Genomic DNA, 18,931 nt, shown 5'->3' with positions numbered 1-18,931 from the left:
GATTGGCGTTAATCAGCTTTCGAACAACCGGGCCCTGGTAGCTGATAATATTAACATGAACCGTTTAATCGACCCGATTTGGCCTGTCAATTAGACAAAGAAAATGAGTTAGACGACAATTATCGGCCCGATTTTATAAAATCTACATTTTTTTAATCGACCGATTTTCACCCCGCGCTAGTAACTAAGAGAAAACAAAATTGGCCGACAAATGGTAACGTGTACTGATTGGCCCGTGCGATTGCATTTTCAATAAATAAACAATGTTTTTAAAGTTCGGGTCATCTTCGGAAGTTTTCGCCAGATCTACGGAAACTCAGCCGGTATCAATTTGCAATTTAACAAGAACGGTGCTAAGCAAAATTTTGACAGCTCAGAGCAGCTCGTTCATTCCGGCCCTTTGCAGGAAAGTCGCGCAATTTTGTTTATTTATCGACGAGCCTCTGTCGGTTAAGATATAAAGAAAAGCTATTAAGCGAAATCTTCGGTCGAGCTAGAGCAACACTTTAAACTTGTAGCTGAGGCGTGCCCCTTCACGTGGCTTCTGGCGCTCTCTTCACCATCCGGACTGCAGCATGTCATTTTATGTCTATGGATAGAACTGACGCTACAAATCAAAACCCTAGCTATTGCAAATCAATTTCATTTAATTAAATCTCGTCGTCAGTATCCGAAACTTCCAACGGTAATTATAACTCGACTCAGCGCGCCTCGATGACCACATTGACAGGAAATTGACAGGGCTTTGGCCTGAAGTCTAGAGGAAACCGAGGCAACTGTCTCGGTTAAAATTTCCACGTTCAGGGTATTTAAAGTACCCTACTTGGAATTTAGTGAAATGAAATCTAAGACTAGTCGATGGATCAGTGAAACACATTTTGCAGGCCACGCAGTCCTCATTAAACAGTATTTCTGTTTAATGAAGTATGCTCGTGGAGCAAGGATATGAAGGCATACTTGGGAGACTGAAAGGATGACAAAATAAAGCTGAATGACTTTTTTCTCTGGCGTTCTAGAATAGTTCCAGCAACGTCATTACCAGAGTCCCTCCTTTTCCCGTATCTCTGGAGCAAGAGGGAGATGGGAAGAGGAGAGAGTCTGGGAACGAGATTGGTCTTCCATCTGTCACGCGTCTGCTGCATGCACTGACTTTAATACTAAGCCCATCGTGTCATTTAATTTCGATAGTCTGATTCCTTTTTTTAAGAAGTATTTCCAATGATTTATATTAAGCCGAAAATGCTAAGAACTTCCACGGTACAATTAAGAACTTACAACAAGGGCAAAAGTTTTTTGAAAGCTACGTGCGACAGTTTAAGGTGTAATGCATCGGTGGAGCGTGACGAGAACTGTACAGCTTATATGCATACCGGAAGAGAGATAGCCGTCTAAGGCGATGAAACTCAAACTCCTCGGAATCGCTTCAACTTGACCCGCAAACCACGCAAAACACTTCGGAATAGGAAAACACAAAATTATACAAACATAGCGACAGATCACGCAATGCCATAGGACATTGTTAAACCGGCATTTTTCTGTCAGCTCGAGCTAGGTTTGATTATGTTGTCATGTCCTTCCCCATTAGCACTCATTGCACGCTACTTGGTCCTTCATGGTTGGAAACGCGCTAGTCACAAGCACACTGCAGCAAGTTTCTTGTCGGTTTGTTGATCTAAAATGAAGTAAAATTTGATTATGTTTTACGCCCCGACGTAACTACTCGAACTGTTCGTTAATGAAATTAATTAATCGAACTCAATCAAACTAGACCGGTCTTTTTTCTATCTTATGAGGCGTTGGGAGGGAGGGGGGGGGGGAGGGCGGATTCCGCCCCCTCCATAACTTCGCAAGTTTTAAAATAACAATGAGGGTTTGAGGATAGCAAGTACATTCAAAGATGTTTCCTTTGAGGTCCACAACGGGAAAAGATGGTAGTAATTACGTCATGGTTGTCAAAAGGCGTCAATCTTGGATCCACCATCTTGTTCTCCTGGATTTCCCCAAAACTTCAGGAAAGCACCGAAATTGATCGAAAAGTAATCAAAAGCAATAAAGGAACAGTGATATGAGCTAAAACATAAAAGTTAAGGTGGCTCTATACCATTTCTTCAGTTTTCGCTGGTAGTGATATATATTTTTCTTGATGTTCTGGATCTTTCAGCCCTGTAAAAGTATCTGAGTTCAAACATAGGTTCGAGTACCTACGACCTTTTGCTTAGCTAAAAACACCGTTTCAACTCGTAGACCCTGTTTTCATGGCAACCAACGGATGATACATCCGTTGATTCCTTCACTCCTAGCTAGTTTCGAAACGGGTTTGTCCAAAATTCGCTATTTTTTTGTTTAAAGAAGAGAGAAACTCCAAAGTATCTTCTCGTAAAGTAAAAATATTCTGTACATACGTTTGGTCAATTCTGCAATTTTCGTTTTAAAGGGACACAGTCACCTTTGTGACCGCGCTGACCTGGACGCTAGTTTTTGTCAATTTTGAAAAGCGTCCACCTCAACCCGAAATCAAAAGTACACGTCGGCATCTAGAAATCCGCTTCAATCTTCCCAGTGTTTTATTGGATTTTCAATCTTTTACTGGAAACCTGTTTCTGAGTATGCTTTTGCTCATCCTATGATATTATTTTATCATATTTGGTTAAAAACAGTATGGATCGCGTCTCCAACGGAACATGAAAAGAAGAGGTGGGAAACGTGAAGGCGCCGGGCGGAAGAAATCGCCTGCGTTGACTAAAATAACTAGAGAAATCAATCATAAACATTGGAGAACAAATCATCATTATATATATTTGGAAAATTACATTTTCTCAACCTGGCGAAAGGTCCGTGCGGTGGGAATCTTTGTAAACGATTCGAACTACGCGTCATGGCTGCTTAGTTTGGAGCTCAGACGAAGACTGACAAGCTTCGGTACACAGTCGATTATCTCCTCGACAGGGAAAACCTCCAGTAGAACCTTGTTTTCTACGGGTCGAGCAAGCGTTCTTGCAACGACATGGGTTTGGTTCCTAAATTTAGATAACGGAGAAGTTGTAGAAACGAAATTATAAAAGCAAAATATATGATTGAAAGCAGAAATAAAGCTTACCGGTAGTTTCGCTACAAAGTCGTTTCGCTACACTGCAGCTCAGACGATTCGCTACGTTTTAAAATTGACATATTCTCTAATATTTGAACTCAATTTGCTTCTCATGCAAACGCTGTGAAACGTAGAAACAGCTAAGATAATTTTTTACACGACCGGATACCGAAATAGACAATGAAATGATTCTTCTACTCCAGAGGTATTCGTTGACGTTCGATTTTCCCTGGACAAGTCCATCAGTAAATTCTCCATGGTATCAAGAAAATGAGTGTTGTAAAATGACATTAGGTCTATAATCACTATAATAATTTTGACTGGCAAATACTTCGACTCGACAAGGTTTGTTTACATTTTTCAAAGGATGCGCTTCTCAGCGCGAGACTTGTGATGAAGTGTGATATGCAAATCAAGTAAGAAATGGTATCTAATGCGCATGTGCACCAGGTGACTGTGTCCCTTTAAGTATTTATGGCAGTTGTCTATGTATAATTGTCCCTAAGATTTTTTGGAGTACAAATACCAGCTAAATCCTAACATTGAGCCAATTTTCAGAGAATTTCACCGTGGAAAACTCGCTAAAATAGTGTGTGTGCTCGACGGCCATGTTGGAGGACCGAAACAAAACAATGATTTTCCTTTGGGAAATATATTCTATTTTTATGCAAATACCTTCTATTGTTTTAGTCCCCCAACATGGCCGCCGTGCACACACTCTATAGCCTTATTTTTCAGGCTAAAACCAGTTTTCGCTGGTAGTGATATATATTTTTCTTGATGTTCTGGTTCTTTCAGCCCTGTAAAAGTATCTGGGTTCAAACAAAGGTTCGAGTACCTACGTCCCTTTGCTTTGCTAAAAACAACCTGTGGATGACACATCTGTTGATTCCCTCACTCCTAGCTAGTTTTAAAACGGGTTTGTCCAAAATTCGCACGGTAAAATTTCGCTATTTTTTGTGTAAAGAAGTGAGAAACTCCGAAGTATCTCCTCGTAAAGGCAAAAAATATTCTGTACATACGTTTGGTCAATTTCTGCAATTTTCGTTTTAACTATTTATTGCAGTTGTCCGTGTATAATTCTTCCTAAGATATTTTGGAGTACAAATACCAGCTAAATCCTAACATTGAGCCAATTTTCAGAAACCTTCACCGCACAAAACTCGCTAAAATACCCTTACTATTCAGCCAAAAACTGGCCTTGTTTCGCGCGCCAGCAAAATGGAAATTTATGTATCAGTTAGAAAACTGCGCTCGCTCGCGCCATTTTAGTACCCAGACGCCGCGCGCCAAATAATTGTATGGAGACACCCTAAAGTAAGAAGAGTAATTTCCTTTATTTTAAAAAGGGATTTTCCATTTTCCGAAAAAATCTGTCTGTCAAAAATTGGTTGCCAATGAACACTGATGGAGCATATCGAATCCCACCCCCCCCCCCCCACCCCCACCAGCCAAGTCATTTCTATAACTAACAAGAGACGAGTCAGTTATTTGATGAGTAGCATCCTTCTTTATTCTATCAGGTAGATACCTTGTCCTTGGACAAGCGATACCCACACACGAGGAACTAACAGCTACAAACTAAAACTTGCTACTCCGGCTCAGTAGAGCTTTTCTGGGTTTCAGCCCTGGTGAATGGTTTGACCTTCTTTCACAACCCAGCGTCCAACACCACCGCCTCCGCCTGAAGAAAAACAGAATTTGGTCATTGGCGTTTTTGCCCTTTCAAGCGAAATGGTTTACAGTAAAAATTACCTTTGTTATCAGACTGATGGTTAAGATTTGAGCAGTGTTATGCTTGTCACTTGATTGGTTAGACGGATAACGGTTAAAAGTTTGTCTTCCCTGATAGTTGAAAGTTATGTTATATTACTGGTTGAAATTCCCTTTGCTTGGCAGCATTTTTCATTAACAAACATAAAAGTTAAACCCGAGATCCGGATAATTGAAAGGTAGTTGCGCATATGCGTCTTAATTACTTAAGGCCCTTATTTTGTAAGCTAAGAAAATAAAGTCGGCAGAGAAATGTTAATTGAAGTCCACCGAATATCACTGAATTTTTCTCACAGTCTTCTACGGCATGAAGTGACATAATTATAGTACTAACACGTTAATGTTATTACGAAACAGAGCTTACCTCCGCCAGTGCCGAACGCGCATTTTACGGGGCTCCCTCCGGAGGTGAAGATTTTACCCCTGGGATTTCCATGGAGTTTCTTGGTTATAATGACCACACTCCCACCAGCACCGCTTCCTCCAGGGGCAGATCGATGGGCCTTTCTGTTCAAACACTGGCCAGCTTGACCTGCCCAGAAGAAAGGAAACGAGAACCTTTTAACACCGTTATGAGAATTATCTGTGTATTTTTCTAATCGTCAGCAGAGGATAACATTTTATGCCAGAATTGTTCATTACTGGCGCATTGACGTTGGGTTTCAGAAAAAGCTCGGTATGTTGTCGGCCTCACCAAAAGTAGAGGTATAAACAGTTTGAGGAAACAAACAACGCTTTTTTAGTTTGGAAGACATGTTTCGGCGGTTATTAGAGCCATAGTCAGTTACAAAATAACCTACCGAACTGATAGACATACGCTAACACGTAGCCACGCAGGAATTGCAAAAACTCAGCTTCTCTCAACAATTTTGAGTGTCGTGCAAAGTTACATTGCGGAAAGTAGGATGTCAGACATGACGGTTCCTTCCCTTATTACTGGTTTTCTGAAATATTTACAGTGTTTATTCTTACTTAAGATGTGTGGAGTTGGATTATTATAACGAATAATTTTTTCCTTTGTTTGTACAAGTGTAGTAATTATCTTAACAAACTAAGCGTATTTAGTGACGCAGAGTTTACATTGCCTGGGTTGGTGACTCCTCTAGATAAATGTTTGACATCTGCACGCTTTCCAGCTACATCTGTAGAAGGTGACTACTAGCAAAATACATTGGAATTCTTCTGAATATCCACCACTGAAAAGCAGTTCTCAGCTTAACGCTGTGGTCTCGGTGCTCTATACAGAATCTCTCCTCAGCGACCACCTTCCCAAAGCGTTCGACCTCTAGTCATTTCTCGATCAAACTCCTTTATTTAGGAGACAAGTGAATTTCCTGCTCCCAGGGTCTTTTGTTTCCCGCCTCTTCAGCTAGTGGGTGGGAAGGTATTTGATTCGAAAGCCTGTACGCATGCTCAATGCTCAGAGTGAATTGTCCTTGGTTGCCATACCCCGATAAAAACAACCATAGACTGGAACCTCAAATATAATCTCACCTTCTGCTAGAATCTTTCCATTCAGTGTCAGCTCGTCGATCTGCAAATACACCAAGCCGCCTCCATTTCCTCCTCTCCCCCCTGGGTTACGGTCGTCGCTAAAAGCACTACCTCCGCCTCCACCACCACCCCCACCGTAACTGAGGCGTGACTCAAATGCAGTGCTGCCGAATTGAAGTCCACCTACAGGAAAACAGTTACATCTTATTGAAAGATTTTCGCTTGATATTACGGCTTTTTATTAGTAATAAATCAAACCATCATTTGAAAAAGGAGTTAAAAAATGAGCAAAACTTTTAAGGATGCCTACCAACCTTACCTAGCTTTTTCAAAGGCACACCATCCCAAATCGAGGGATTATAAGCAGCAATATATCAGTGTCAGAGTTATGACGGACAAGCTGGATGCGTCACCCATCTGCTGATTAAGTTTGAGTGAGCTTTCCAAATAGGTAGTTTGATTGATATTTGTATTAACACAGTGACGCAGGCATAACTCACCAATCACCAATTTTCTTTGCACTTACACCTCAGCTAATTAGGACATTGAAAGGCAAAACTTCGACCACTAATCAATGAGAACTACAGGATTCATGACACAGTTTCGATCAGCTGAAAACCTTGAAAAGATAACTGATCCCGAGAAAAGGCAAAGCAGGGGGAAAACAAAGAAATAATATTGATCGTGTCCATTTATCAGTTGTAAGGGATCGGACTGCTTTCTTATTTTAATCAGTTAGATCCGGTTTTTTTTTTCCAATGTATTCTTTCCTATCAAAGGATTGGTCAAACCTTTATTCAAATGTTGTCTTATACCGTGGATATAATAAAAGATAAACATGATAAAGTAATTAACTTCTCATTCAACCATTCCCCTAATACAGTCAACTCTCCTTATTGCGGACACCCTCGGGACCGTGAGTTAGTGTCCTTAATACAACGAGAATTCGTAATAGCGGGAATTTATTTCAGTCAATCGTCTGTACTCTATTTTTGCCGTGTATTTAGCTGTTGTCCGTATAATCAGGGTGTCCGTAATAGTGAGGTGTCCGCAAGGCGAGAGTTGACTGTATTTATTTTGAACCTCTTTAGTCTCGAATAATTAGCCGTTAAAATTTCCGATGTTGTGCCTTTAAAAAATCTAGGAAAGCTTCCTTCATTCAGAACGAACTGCTACCTCCTCCTCCTCCAGCGCCGTAGTGATTGCCACAGGAATCTCCTGGAAAAATAAGAAAAACAAATAATCAATTTGCAAATGAATTCACGGCAGTTGAACCGAGTAACACCAGTGGATAAAGAATGTGTTACAGAATAAATGAGAATTCTGAGGGTATGTCGTTTGTGTTACCGGCGGCCATCGTCTTGTTTTATTCTAAAAGATATACAGAACGTTCATATTGTGGGTGATGGAGATTGTAGTGTCAGCTATAGCTGTACAAGGACCGTTTTCTTTCTCCCTCTCACCTTATAAATGGATTTTAAAAAGAGACGTCAGTCTAGATCTGTTAATGGTAAGAGAAGTAGAGACCGATACAACGTAGAATTACGTTTTAGAGTGTATTTCGGCTGGCCAAACCAGCCTTCTTCAGGTACAATGAGAATTTGCATTGGGACATACGCTTATATTACAAGTATTTGCGTAATAGCGGAACTATGTAAAACTAAAGTGATTGACAGTATAAAAGATCAAGCAAATGAAATAATAAAAAAGGAAAAAAGCTAGCAAATTTCTTCGCGAATATTCAGGCCATGTGGAAGAATTCTTCTGACATAGTACACTCTAAAACGTAATTCCTCGTTGTAGCTGTCTCTGCTTCTCTTATCATTTGTATTTGTTAAGCCGATCAGATCAACAATTGATCCAACGTATACCAGCAGGATTATTGCCCACGGTTTTGCTTAGACATTACTCAGTCTCTCAATGTTAACTAAATCAATACGTTGAAATTAATGAATTATGTATATCTAGTACCTCCTCCACCACCCTTTTCAGCTGAGCCCGCATTCCCTCCTTGTGCAGTTTTGTCATAGCAATGTGGAGCTTTGTTTCGAGGATAGCTTCCTGGTTTTCCGCCGTCGCCTCCATTGCCACCCGGATAACTGGACTGGCCGCCACCCCCAGCGTATGTTCCAATCTGATTAGCAACCAAAGAGAAATCGAGATCTTCAGTTATGCGCTCACGTTCTTACCATTCAATACGCAAAGGATGAGAGTTGAAAATATGACAAACTGAATTGAAGTCATCTTCGTAGCAGATTTAAGTGCATTGACACATTACATAGAAAAACGGAGCAATTAAAGAGATTTAGAACAATAAAAGAACATGAAATCGAGCTCAAGAGTACTTTTCCAGCCTTCCCTCCTTTTCCGCCATCCTTGCTCGCTCCGCCGCTTGCCCCACCACCTCCCCCACCACCAGAGAAATGTCCACCACCACCCCCACCGGCTGCTCCATCGTCAGAGTTCGCAGTAGAGTCTCCTCCACCTCCCCCAGCGTTGTAGCCTCCTGGGCCTCCTTTGGAGCCTAAAAGGATGGCGTGCTAGTGTCAGGTATCAATTTTTCATTTAAGGAACAAATTGCAGGACTAACAAACAATGGCATTTCCGAAAGGAACTCGAGTCTTGGTCATTCTATAAATTGATCTATTTCTTCTTAAATCCAAATAATCAAAATATGTTTAGTATCTTCTCGGAGGGTTGAAGTAAACTTTTAAAATACATGAATTAACCGTAACCTTATAGAAATAAATTATCACCGGATGGCCGAATTAGCATACCCTTATTTCGTATCTTTTTTTCTCAGGAGAGCGCCAAAATTAAACGAAAAGTAATCAAAATCAATACAAAGGAACACTAATATGAGCTAAAAACGAAAAACTTGCAGTAAGAAAGGTCATTTTTCTTCATTTTAAAAAGGGATTTGGCATTTTCTGAACTGACTATAGCTGGCATGGAAACATCAAAATCAAAGAACACCAACCAACCACAACATATTGAAGCCAGATGGCGTTTGCCCAAATATAAAAAAAAGCTATTCTTGTTCAAAGTCGCCGCGGACAGAATCCGCCCCCCAGCCCCCCGTCTTGTTGAGATAGGGTTAAGGAAAAGAGAAGAGCTATTGCGAAGAATTGTTCCAAGTGACTGTTATTGTGGATATACGTGCCTCAACTTTTGTACTTCAGCTTAGGTAATTTCTTGACTGGGATATGCATTGTGCTATTTGAAACATTTAAAACAAACGACAATACAGAACAATTCGAAAATATTTTTTCTAGTTTAGCTACCATTGTTAAAACAGTTTATACCTTTGCTCCGAGCAGGTCCATCCCCAGCCCCTCCCCCTCCGATTCCATTTTTGTTCGTTGCCCATGAGGCGCCCGAAATGTCTCCTCCTTTGCCCATATTTGGTTCCTTTGCAGGACAAAAAAACGTTTCGCCGCCGTGACCCCCTCCCCCTCGATTGTCTCCTCCAGCACCCCCACGATATCCTGAAAGGAATTGAGAAGTTACAAAAACAGAGTGGTAAGCTACTACACAAGCATAGCAGGGGATTAGTTTGCTCTGGACAATTAACGGAGATGTAGATGCTCCAATTGTTGACTGGGAGGAGGGGTAAAAATCGATACAAGAACGGTAAAAAAAATAATAAATAAAAGAAGAAGAAGAAGAAACAAAGAAGCTCCCTGACGTAGAATTGCTAGCTGGCAAGTCTTTATGCTTCTTACTAGTGAAAAGCTTCCCAAGACGTGGTCGCTTTTGACGGTTGGATGGTGTAATTGATTTGAATGAAAGGAGACAACGAGAAAAAAAGCTTTCTTTGTTTGATCATTTTATGCAAGATTCCGATACGCATGAACCCGCTGTATACATGTGTACGCAAACCCACAGCGATTTTTAATATGTGTCTAGTCTAGAATAGGCCCAAAATGTAGCCGAACATGGTTTGATGTAGGGTTAAGGTTTCAGAGTCCTACTGCCAGAACCTCAGTCAAGAATTCGTAAAGGACCTTCCACCTGTGGTTCTCAAGACGCTTTGTCACTATTCAGGCGCAGCCAAACAGGAGCTTAAGGGTTTGATATCGGATAGACAGCAATGGAAGGGCGTCTGGGGCGCGGACGAGAAATCCAGTCGACACGGTACAAACATCCCTAAAAACCTAAAATGATTTTTTTAAATATTCTCGCTGTGTGCCGCTGTTTAAGGTGCGCGCACATATCTACAGCAGGTCGGAAGTTGAAAAGCAAAACTTGAATAAAATGATCAAACAAGCTTGTCAAATCACAACCTTTCAATTAAAAACGTGTATCAAAAATAGCGCTTAGAAAAAAACAACGTCGCACTATAAAAATGTAAAAATCTCACACCCACGCCGGAAACAAGCAGTTGCCACCCAAAAGAAAGGTGCGAGTGTGTTACATGTCTGAAAAGTTAAAGAGTGAGTAACAGTTAAGAGTTACCTTTTCCGGACATTGCTATTTTAGAGGTAGAATCGATGGCTAAATTCCTTGCCCTGAAACCCAGTATTCCTGCCAGTCCATCGTTTTGCCCATCGCAAGTCAGGACGCATTTGTTTCGCAAAGACACTTTACCAAAATACGGAAACGTTTGGGCGATCAAACAGGTGTGTTGGTCTCTCACGAGAAACATGTTGATTGGCTTCTCCAAGGTAACATGGCAAACAGACATCCTATAATAGATGCCACTAAAATTAAGGTAATAACTTGTAATGTAAATCTTTACCTTAAAGAGGTACTGTCACCGAGATTTTTGCTGATCAAAGCTACTGAAATCTTTACTGCATAGAACCTTTTCTCTAACATGAGATTGTTCTTAGAATACCAGGGGGAATTTAAAGCGTTAACTGATTTTTCCGAATGAAGAGCAAACTATAAATCCGTTTTTAGCAATTTCTCCAAAATACACAGGAAGAACTTGAAAAAAATGGCCAATTTTTGTGGCTGAAACCAATATTGTCATCGTGTAGTGTAAGTAAGAAAGGAAGTAAGTCCATTTTCTGTAAAGGTTCGGAATGCCGAAGGTTCACCCGACAGGTTGACGAGATCTCAGTTCTCCAAAAGTTTTGTAAGCCCCTGGGAATCCCCTTTACAAAATACTACAGGTTTGAATGTTAATTTTACCGTGCTTTATGTTAAATTGATCAATTAGCTTTTGCGAAATTATCGAAAAACGTACTCAGTTTAATAGAGTCGAGAAATTGTGCTTTAGTGACTCGCAGTTCACTTGGATCGGTCGCTTTCACGTAGCCACACTCGAAGCGAAAATTGGACAAATTTGCTGCTCAGGCGTGAACACAGGTCTGTCTGAATAAAAATTTCAATTGAGAAAGCTTATTGTCTGTTTTTCTGTGTGTCTTGATTCACGAAATTTCTTCACCTTGCGATCTTATGTAAACCATGGGAGAACCAAACCATTATCTAGTAATGTCCCCTGTGTACTGAAGTGTAAACAAACCGAAATCCTCCACTGCATACCAAATTCGTCCATATGACAACACGATCAAATTACGCTGCACAATTTTGGCACTGACTAGAGCTGTTCATGTACTCCTCTGAATTTTATACAACGTTGCTTTTTTTACTGCAATATTCTACGAAAATAAGGCAGTAGTCATAGACTGCGTTTTATTTACAATGATTTTGTGTTGTTTTGCACTGCTAACGAGACAGAATTAGAACGTACTCTCCAATATCCAGCCATCTTGACCTCACGCTTGACCAATAACGCATAAATAGTTATACACAAAACTTGTGTGATCGCTAAAGAGATACCTATAATGGCAGTCTAAAAATCCCCCTTTATCGCTTGGAAAATAACCTCCCTACAAATTTGCAACCCCACTAAGGTACACTTACCATACAACCATACACCTACCGAAGTAACACCCAAGCTTTGCAACTTTTTCATAAATGCATTAAAAGGGAGTCCATAACGCAGACACAAAACGTACAGTAAATGTAACAGTCACATATAATTTATTGATCTTTGAAGAGATTCCCTTTCATTTTCTTACCGGGGTCACCGGCTCAGAACACAGGCAACAACTTTTCATTATGGTAGCTGAAACCACACGCACTCCTTTGAGTGCCCATTTTTCAATCTGTAATCCATTTCCATCAAAGCCACCCGCAGCAAAAATTAATAAACACTAGCTTATGTATACTCGTAGGGCAAACTATTATTTTAACATTGCTATTGATACAAGTATGATTGATTGATATCCAAAGGTTCACTAAAAATAAGTAACAGCGATCTTTTAGTGAAAGTTCTTTAAGATTTTTAAGTATAATTTTGTTCGTGTACTTTCTTGGCAAATCAATAACCATTCTACTTTTTTAGGGTGATTTTACTTAACTCATAAAATAGGGAGTAGGATGCACTCTAGGTATATTTTCCAGCTATTATTGGGATTAACAAAGAAGTATAATTGAACATTCTTACCCTTTGTTGTCAGTTTTTGAGGTAACCAACTTCACCGTAACTATCCCGTACTTGCCATAGTTGTCCGGCTTTCCTCTACTCACAAACAACAAGAGGTCATCGCCGGGTAGAGGACCTTTTTCTTGTTTGCAATCAGACAAATGTAACTCATCCCAATCGAGGCGATATACTTTCCACGAAGAGGCAAATCTCTTACAGAAGTTGATTGTTTCCCCGTTGCATTCAAATCCACTGGCTGTTAGGATAAGAAAAAAAGTAACTGATATATGGTCAAAGTTTTTATGTCTGAATGGAATGGGAACCTGCAATGAAATTGACAGTTTATCAGGATTAATTGAACCCATTACGCTGGGATGCCGGTGCACTACTCAACCAACTGAGCTATCAAGCAAAAAAGGAACTGGTCATTTTGTGCCGATGCTCGTAATACACTGTATATGTCCGTGGAAGATGGATGCATGGAAGTGAATGTACGAAATATCGTACATGTAAAGGGCAGATGAAAGATTTAATGTTGTTCTGCGAATTTTTTTTCAGCCTCTCTTTTCTCAGCTGCTTAAGCTACAAACATTAATTACATTAATGGAGTGGTTTTCAATTGACCGTCGCAAGTAATTTGGCAATTGCCTTTGTTTTGGTTAAGTGATTGGTTGGGGAAACTCGCACCCCTTTAATTTTCAACAAACGACATGGTTTGTACTTTTTTGGGCTCTTAAAAGTCCATGACTTACCATGACCTTTTCAAATTTTCCATGACAAATCGTTCACATATTTTTAGTCTCAAAATGCGCAGTGTTATTCTTCTGAGTGAAAATTTGTTTCCCGGTCCCTTTTCAGGTTTTTCAATTATTCATATTCCTCCTCTTTTATTCCCTAGAAGAATTCTTTCTGAGTGAAATTTTCCATAAACATCATTTTCAATAACTTTGCATGACCCCAATTAAAATCTATGACTTTTCAGGCAGAGAAACGAAATTACAAAATTCCATGACTTCCCAGGATTTCCACGATCCCTATAAACCCGTATAAACGCACGCGTGCCTTGCTCGCACGCGTTTTTCCACGCTTGGCGCCTGTTGCATGCATGTACTTTGAATTCTGATGGATTGGTTCATTACGCTGCCTACTTCTGTTTTGAGTTTACGACACTCAATCGAAAACCTCTCTGACTACTAAATCTTCAGAAGGAAAACTCGTTAAAGAAATCTATAGCTTTAGCCAGCTTACTTCCGGGTTCAATTATGGTGCAGTTTGAAGAACATCCCTGGACAACCTATAGAAAACAAAGGAAAAGTTTAGATTAAAATTAAAAAAAAAAACCCCCTGCCTCTCCATTTAAAGTTTCCTACTGGTCTTGAGCAAGTTCTTAACCTTGGTCTTTCAACTTCCCCGGCCCGTTCCTCGCCATCGATATCAGAATAGGTTCAGTTGCCGACTCCTCAAACCAATCAGCATCCCTCTCACATTCTTCTGCAACTCCCTCCAAGTGACATCTTAGCTTGTTCAAGATGCCTAGTAGTCAACGTAGCTGGTGTAGGTAGCCGATCTACGCAAAGCTCTTTAGTGTGCGTACTGATTCTTCAATTCTCGTGGTTAGAACAGTTAAAGTTCCTTCGGATTCTTCCAGTTTACGAATAAAGAACTCTGAAGAATAGACTGATGAGTGGCTGACGCGTTTCGTTGTTGCTGTATATCGAACATCTTTTAATTATGTCAGACACGTTTCAGTTGTAGTTGTTTGATTTATGTCATTGAATGTACATAACATTGATTATGCAAGATAACATTAATGTATGCACATTCGCAAAAGGCACTTCACAGGGTGTTTATTTTCCGGCATGACAGCATTGAAGTTAGACTGAGGTTAGGTAAATAACGATATATTACTTATTGAATAATCGCCGTTGGCGCATGCAATTACGAAAATACAGTTTACGAAATTTCTGATTTTTATAATACCCTAGAATTCCTTCTTCGGGGGTCTGTTCTGTCTGCAGTAGATCGATCTTGTCCTCTCAATGACTGCGTTAACGCTAGCTTAATCCGAGTCAATAAGAGATTAAATGAATATTCAAGATTGTTCTTTCTACCTTTCATAGCAGCAAAATTCAAAACGTGATTTACGTACACGCTCGTTAACTGATTTAGAAGCAATACAGTGTATTATAGTTGGGCTAAAATACCACCACATTTGACTGAGATTAATCTGCGCCTGTAAAATTTGGGAATACTTTTGGATGACGTGGCGTAACGAAAGTAATAAGATACTAGTGGGAAAAATGTATTTATAATCAGCATTTGATATCTTCAGTTGGTTTGCTTAGTCAATTATGATTATAAAAAGGATGATTTTGCAGAGGGAGATGAATTACTTTGTTTGTAAAAAAATGACCCAGTTCGTCAGTATATAATCAAAGAATTCGTCAATGATTTCTTAACTTACCCATAGTTGTTGGCAAATGACCCACATCAGTAGAAGACAAAAATGATGTAACTTCATGATTCTTCTCTGGTGCGGAAGTTGAAGAAGCGAAAATTGTCGACTAGGGTAGAGAAAACAAATGTTAATTCAGCAGTTCGTGGCATGCAAGCAATGCGACTCTTTCTAGACCGAATGAATTGTTAAAAAATTAGGCCTTCGAGCTATTAACGGTCATCGCCAGAGACAGAGCCTTCCTTGTAGAAGCAATACTTGTGCTACTGAATTTTTGTTTTCGAAAAGAGTAAGGATAGCTATAGATACGTGGAAACTTTCCTTCCATTTATATAGCCGGGAATCAAATTTTTTACCACTTCCAATAACATGGTAACTAACGCATTCCGAGAGAAATACGACAGTCACTACAAGCTGTTCTGAAAAATTTAAAACGACAAGTCGATGCACGCGTCAAGGCCCACCTGATAGCGTCCGATCTGATAAGTTACTTTTAGCTTCTTTCACAGGCAAAATGGCTGCTTTGAAACGATAAAACTTAACACAGTTTAGTTGTGTTATTTTACGCCCGTATGCATGGATCAAGACGGAAAACAGTACAAATCTAGGACTATTCATAGACTTTATTTTATAACGTCACAAACACGAAAACCTTGATGGATAACATGTTGAATCATTTGTTCGTTTCTATAATAATCAGCCACGATACTCGGGATCGCGCGCGGGATGGTTCATTAACGCTATAAATTAGTCAGTCAGTCAGTGGTCGACTCTTCCTGCCAAAAAGGCCTGGTAAAGAGTTTAACCCATTTCCGTTTTCTTATTACTTCCGATATTTCAGTTCCTGTATGTCCTGTTTGCAGTGTACTTACAAAGACAGCGCTCAAACCCAGTTGTTCATAGGCCGATTAAACTTATCCTGGGTTAACGTGAACTTTGATTCAAGTTTATTTACTAACCTTTATGAATTCTTCCAAAAGATTTTGTCCCCTTAGTTTTGCCTTAAACTCTCTTTCATTTTGACAAGAACGGTGCTAAGCAAAATTTTGACAGCTCAGAGCAACTCGTTCAACTCGTTTGCAGGAAAGTCATGCAATTTTGTTTATTTATCGACGAGCCTCTGTCGATTAAGATATAGAGAAAAGTTAAGCGAAATCTTCGGTCGAGCGAGAGCAACACTTTAAACTTGTAGCTGAGGCGTGCCCCTTCACGTGGCTTCTGGCGCTCTCTTCACCATCTAAACGGACCGCAGCATGTCATTTTATGTCTATGGATAGAACTGATCCTACAAATCAAAACCCTAGCTGATTGCAAGTCAATTTAATTTAATTTAATTTAATCTCGTCGTCAGTATCCGAAACTTCCAACGGTAATTATAACTCGACTCTGCGCGCCTCGATGACCACATCGACAGGGCTTTGGCTTGAAGTCTAGAGGAAACCGAGGCGACAGTTTAACGTGTAATGCATCGGTGGAGCGTGACGAGCACTGTACAGCTAATATGCATACCGGAAGAGAGATAGCCGTCTGAGCCGATGAAACTCAAACTCCTCGGAATCGCTTCAACTTGACCTGCAAACCACGCAAAACACTTCGGAATAGGAAAACACAAAATTGTACAAACATGGCGACAGATCACGCAATGCCATGGGACATTGTTAAACCATCATCAGCTCGAGCTAGGTTTGATTATGTTGTCATGTCCATTCCCCATTAGTACTCATTGCACGTTTCTTGGTCCTTCCTGGTTGCAAACGCGTTAGTCACAAGCACAGTGCAGCAAGTTTCTTGTCGGTTGGTTGATCTAAAATGAAGTAAAATTTGATTATCTCTTACGCCCCGACGTAACAACTCGAACTGTTCGTTAATGAAATTAATTAATCGAACTCAATCGAACTAGACCGGGCTTTTCTTTTGTCTTCTGAGGCCTTGGGAGGGGGGGGGGGGGGGGGCGGATTCTGCCCCCTCCATAACTTCGCAAGTGTTAAATCTATAACAATGAGGGTTTGAGGATGGATAGTACGTTCAAAGATGTTTCCTTTGAGGTCGACAACGGGAAATGATGGTGTGGAATGACGTAGAAATTACGTCATGGTTGTCAAAAGGCGTCAATCTTGAATCCAGCATCTTGTTTTACTGGATTTCCCCAAAACTTCAGGAAAGCGCCGAAATTGAACGAAAAGTAATCAAAAGCAATAAAGGAACAGTGATATGAGCTAAAACATAAAAGTTAAGGTGGCTCTATACCATTTCTTCAGTTTTTGCTGGTAGTGATATATATATTTTTTGATGTTCTGGTTCCTTCAACGTGTTAAAGTATCTGGGTTCAAACATAGGTCCGAGTACCTACGTCCTTTTGCTTTGCTAAAAACACCGTTTCAACTCGTGGACCCTGTTTTCATGGCAGCCTGTGGATGACACATCTGTTGATTCCTTTACTCTTAGCTAGTTTCAAGACGGGTTTGTCCAAAATTCGCAAGGTAAAATTTCGCTATTTTTTGTGTAAAGAACAAAGAAACTCCAAAGTATCTCCTCGTTAAGTCATATTCTGTACATACGTTTGGTCAATTTCTGCAATTTTCGTTTTAACTATTTATTGCAGTTGTCCGTTTACAATTCTCCCTAAGATTTTTTGGAGTACAAATACCAGCAAAATCCTAACATTGAGCCAAATTTTAGAACATTCACCGTTGAAAACCCCCTCAAGATATCCTTACTTTTCATTCAGGCTAAAACTGGCCTTGTTTCGCGCGCCAGCATAATGAAAATTCATGCATCAGTTAGAAAACTGCGCGCGCTCACTCCATTTTAGTACCCAGTCGCCGGGCGCCAAATTACTGTATGGAGTCACCTTAAAGTAAGAAAAGTAATTTTCTTTATTTTAAAAAAAGATTTTCCATTTTCTGCAAAAAAACTGTCTGTCAAAAATTGGTTGCCAATTAACACTGATCGAACATATCAAATCCCCCCGCCTCCCCCCCCCCCCCCCCACCAACCGAGTCATTTTTAAAATTAACAAGAGACAAGTCAGTTATTTGATGAGTTAAGCATCCTCCTTTATTCTATCAGGCAGATACTGCGTCCTTGGACAAGCGATACCCACACACGAGGAGCTAACAGCTACAAACTAAAACTTGCTGCTCCTGCTCAGTTGAGCTTTTCTGGGTTTCAGCCCTGGTGGATGGTTTGACCTTCTTTCACAACCCAGCGTCCAACACCACCGCCTCCGCCTGAAGAGAAAAAGAATTTGGTCATTATTGGCGTTTTTGCCCTTTTAAGCGAAATGGTTTACAGTAAAAATTACTTTCGCTATCAGAGTGATGGTTAACATTTGAGCGGTGTTATGCTTGTCACCTGATTAGTTAGTCGGATAACGGCTAAAAGTTTGTCTACCCTGATAGTTGAAAGCTATATTATATTACTGCATGGTTGAGATTTCCTTTGCTCGAGATCTCGTTAATTAAATTGTAATTGGGCATATGCGTCATAATTACATAAGGACCCCATTTTATAAGCTAAGAAAAAAAATTCGGCAGAGAAATGTTAATTGAAGTCCACTGAATATCACTGAGTTTTCTCACAGTCTTCTACGGCATGAATTACCGAAGTGACATAATTATAGGACTAACACATTAATATTATTACCAAATAGAGCTTACCTCCGCCAGTGCCGAGCGCACAT

At 40.1% G+C, this 18,931-nt stretch overlaps 1 protein-coding gene across 1 annotated transcript in view; it reads right to left on the bottom strand.

The window, feature by feature from the left end:
- Window positions 1–4,575: 4,575 nt before the first annotated feature.
- Window positions 4,576–18,931, bottom strand: part of LOC146478453 (uncharacterized) — a 29,291-nt gene continuing 14,935 nt past the window's right edge. Inside the window, exons 2-12 of the mRNA XM_085111984.1 lie at window positions 15,259–15,358; window positions 14,043–14,088; window positions 12,816–13,050; window positions 10,814–11,043; window positions 9,661–9,843; window positions 8,701–8,879; window positions 8,327–8,489; window positions 7,532–7,573; window positions 6,356–6,538; window positions 5,226–5,393; window positions 4,576–4,772 (exon numbers count right to left, since the gene is read on the bottom strand). Of these exons, the coding sequence (XP_084968110.1) occupies window positions 4,711–4,772; window positions 5,226–5,393; window positions 6,356–6,538; window positions 7,532–7,573; window positions 8,327–8,489; window positions 8,701–8,879; window positions 9,661–9,843; window positions 10,814–11,043; window positions 12,816–13,050; window positions 14,043–14,088; window positions 15,259–15,315 (1,548 nt within the window). The 5' untranslated portion in view covers window positions 15,316–15,358 and the 3' untranslated portion in view covers window positions 4,576–4,710. The remainder of the gene's footprint in view (window positions 4,773–5,225; window positions 5,394–6,355; window positions 6,539–7,531; window positions 7,574–8,326; window positions 8,490–8,700; window positions 8,880–9,660; window positions 9,844–10,813; window positions 11,044–12,815; window positions 13,051–14,042; window positions 14,089–15,258; window positions 15,359–18,931) is intronic.

The sequence above is a fragment of the Pavona decussata genome, unplaced genomic scaffold (genome assembly GCF_977016875.1).
Source record: "Pavona decussata unplaced genomic scaffold, jaPavDecu1.1 SCAFFOLD_64, whole genome shotgun sequence".
NCBI classification, from domain to species: Eukaryota; Metazoa; Cnidaria; class Anthozoa; order Scleractinia; family Agariciidae; genus Pavona; species Pavona decussata.
This window is presented reverse-complemented; position numbering and strand designations above follow the sequence as displayed.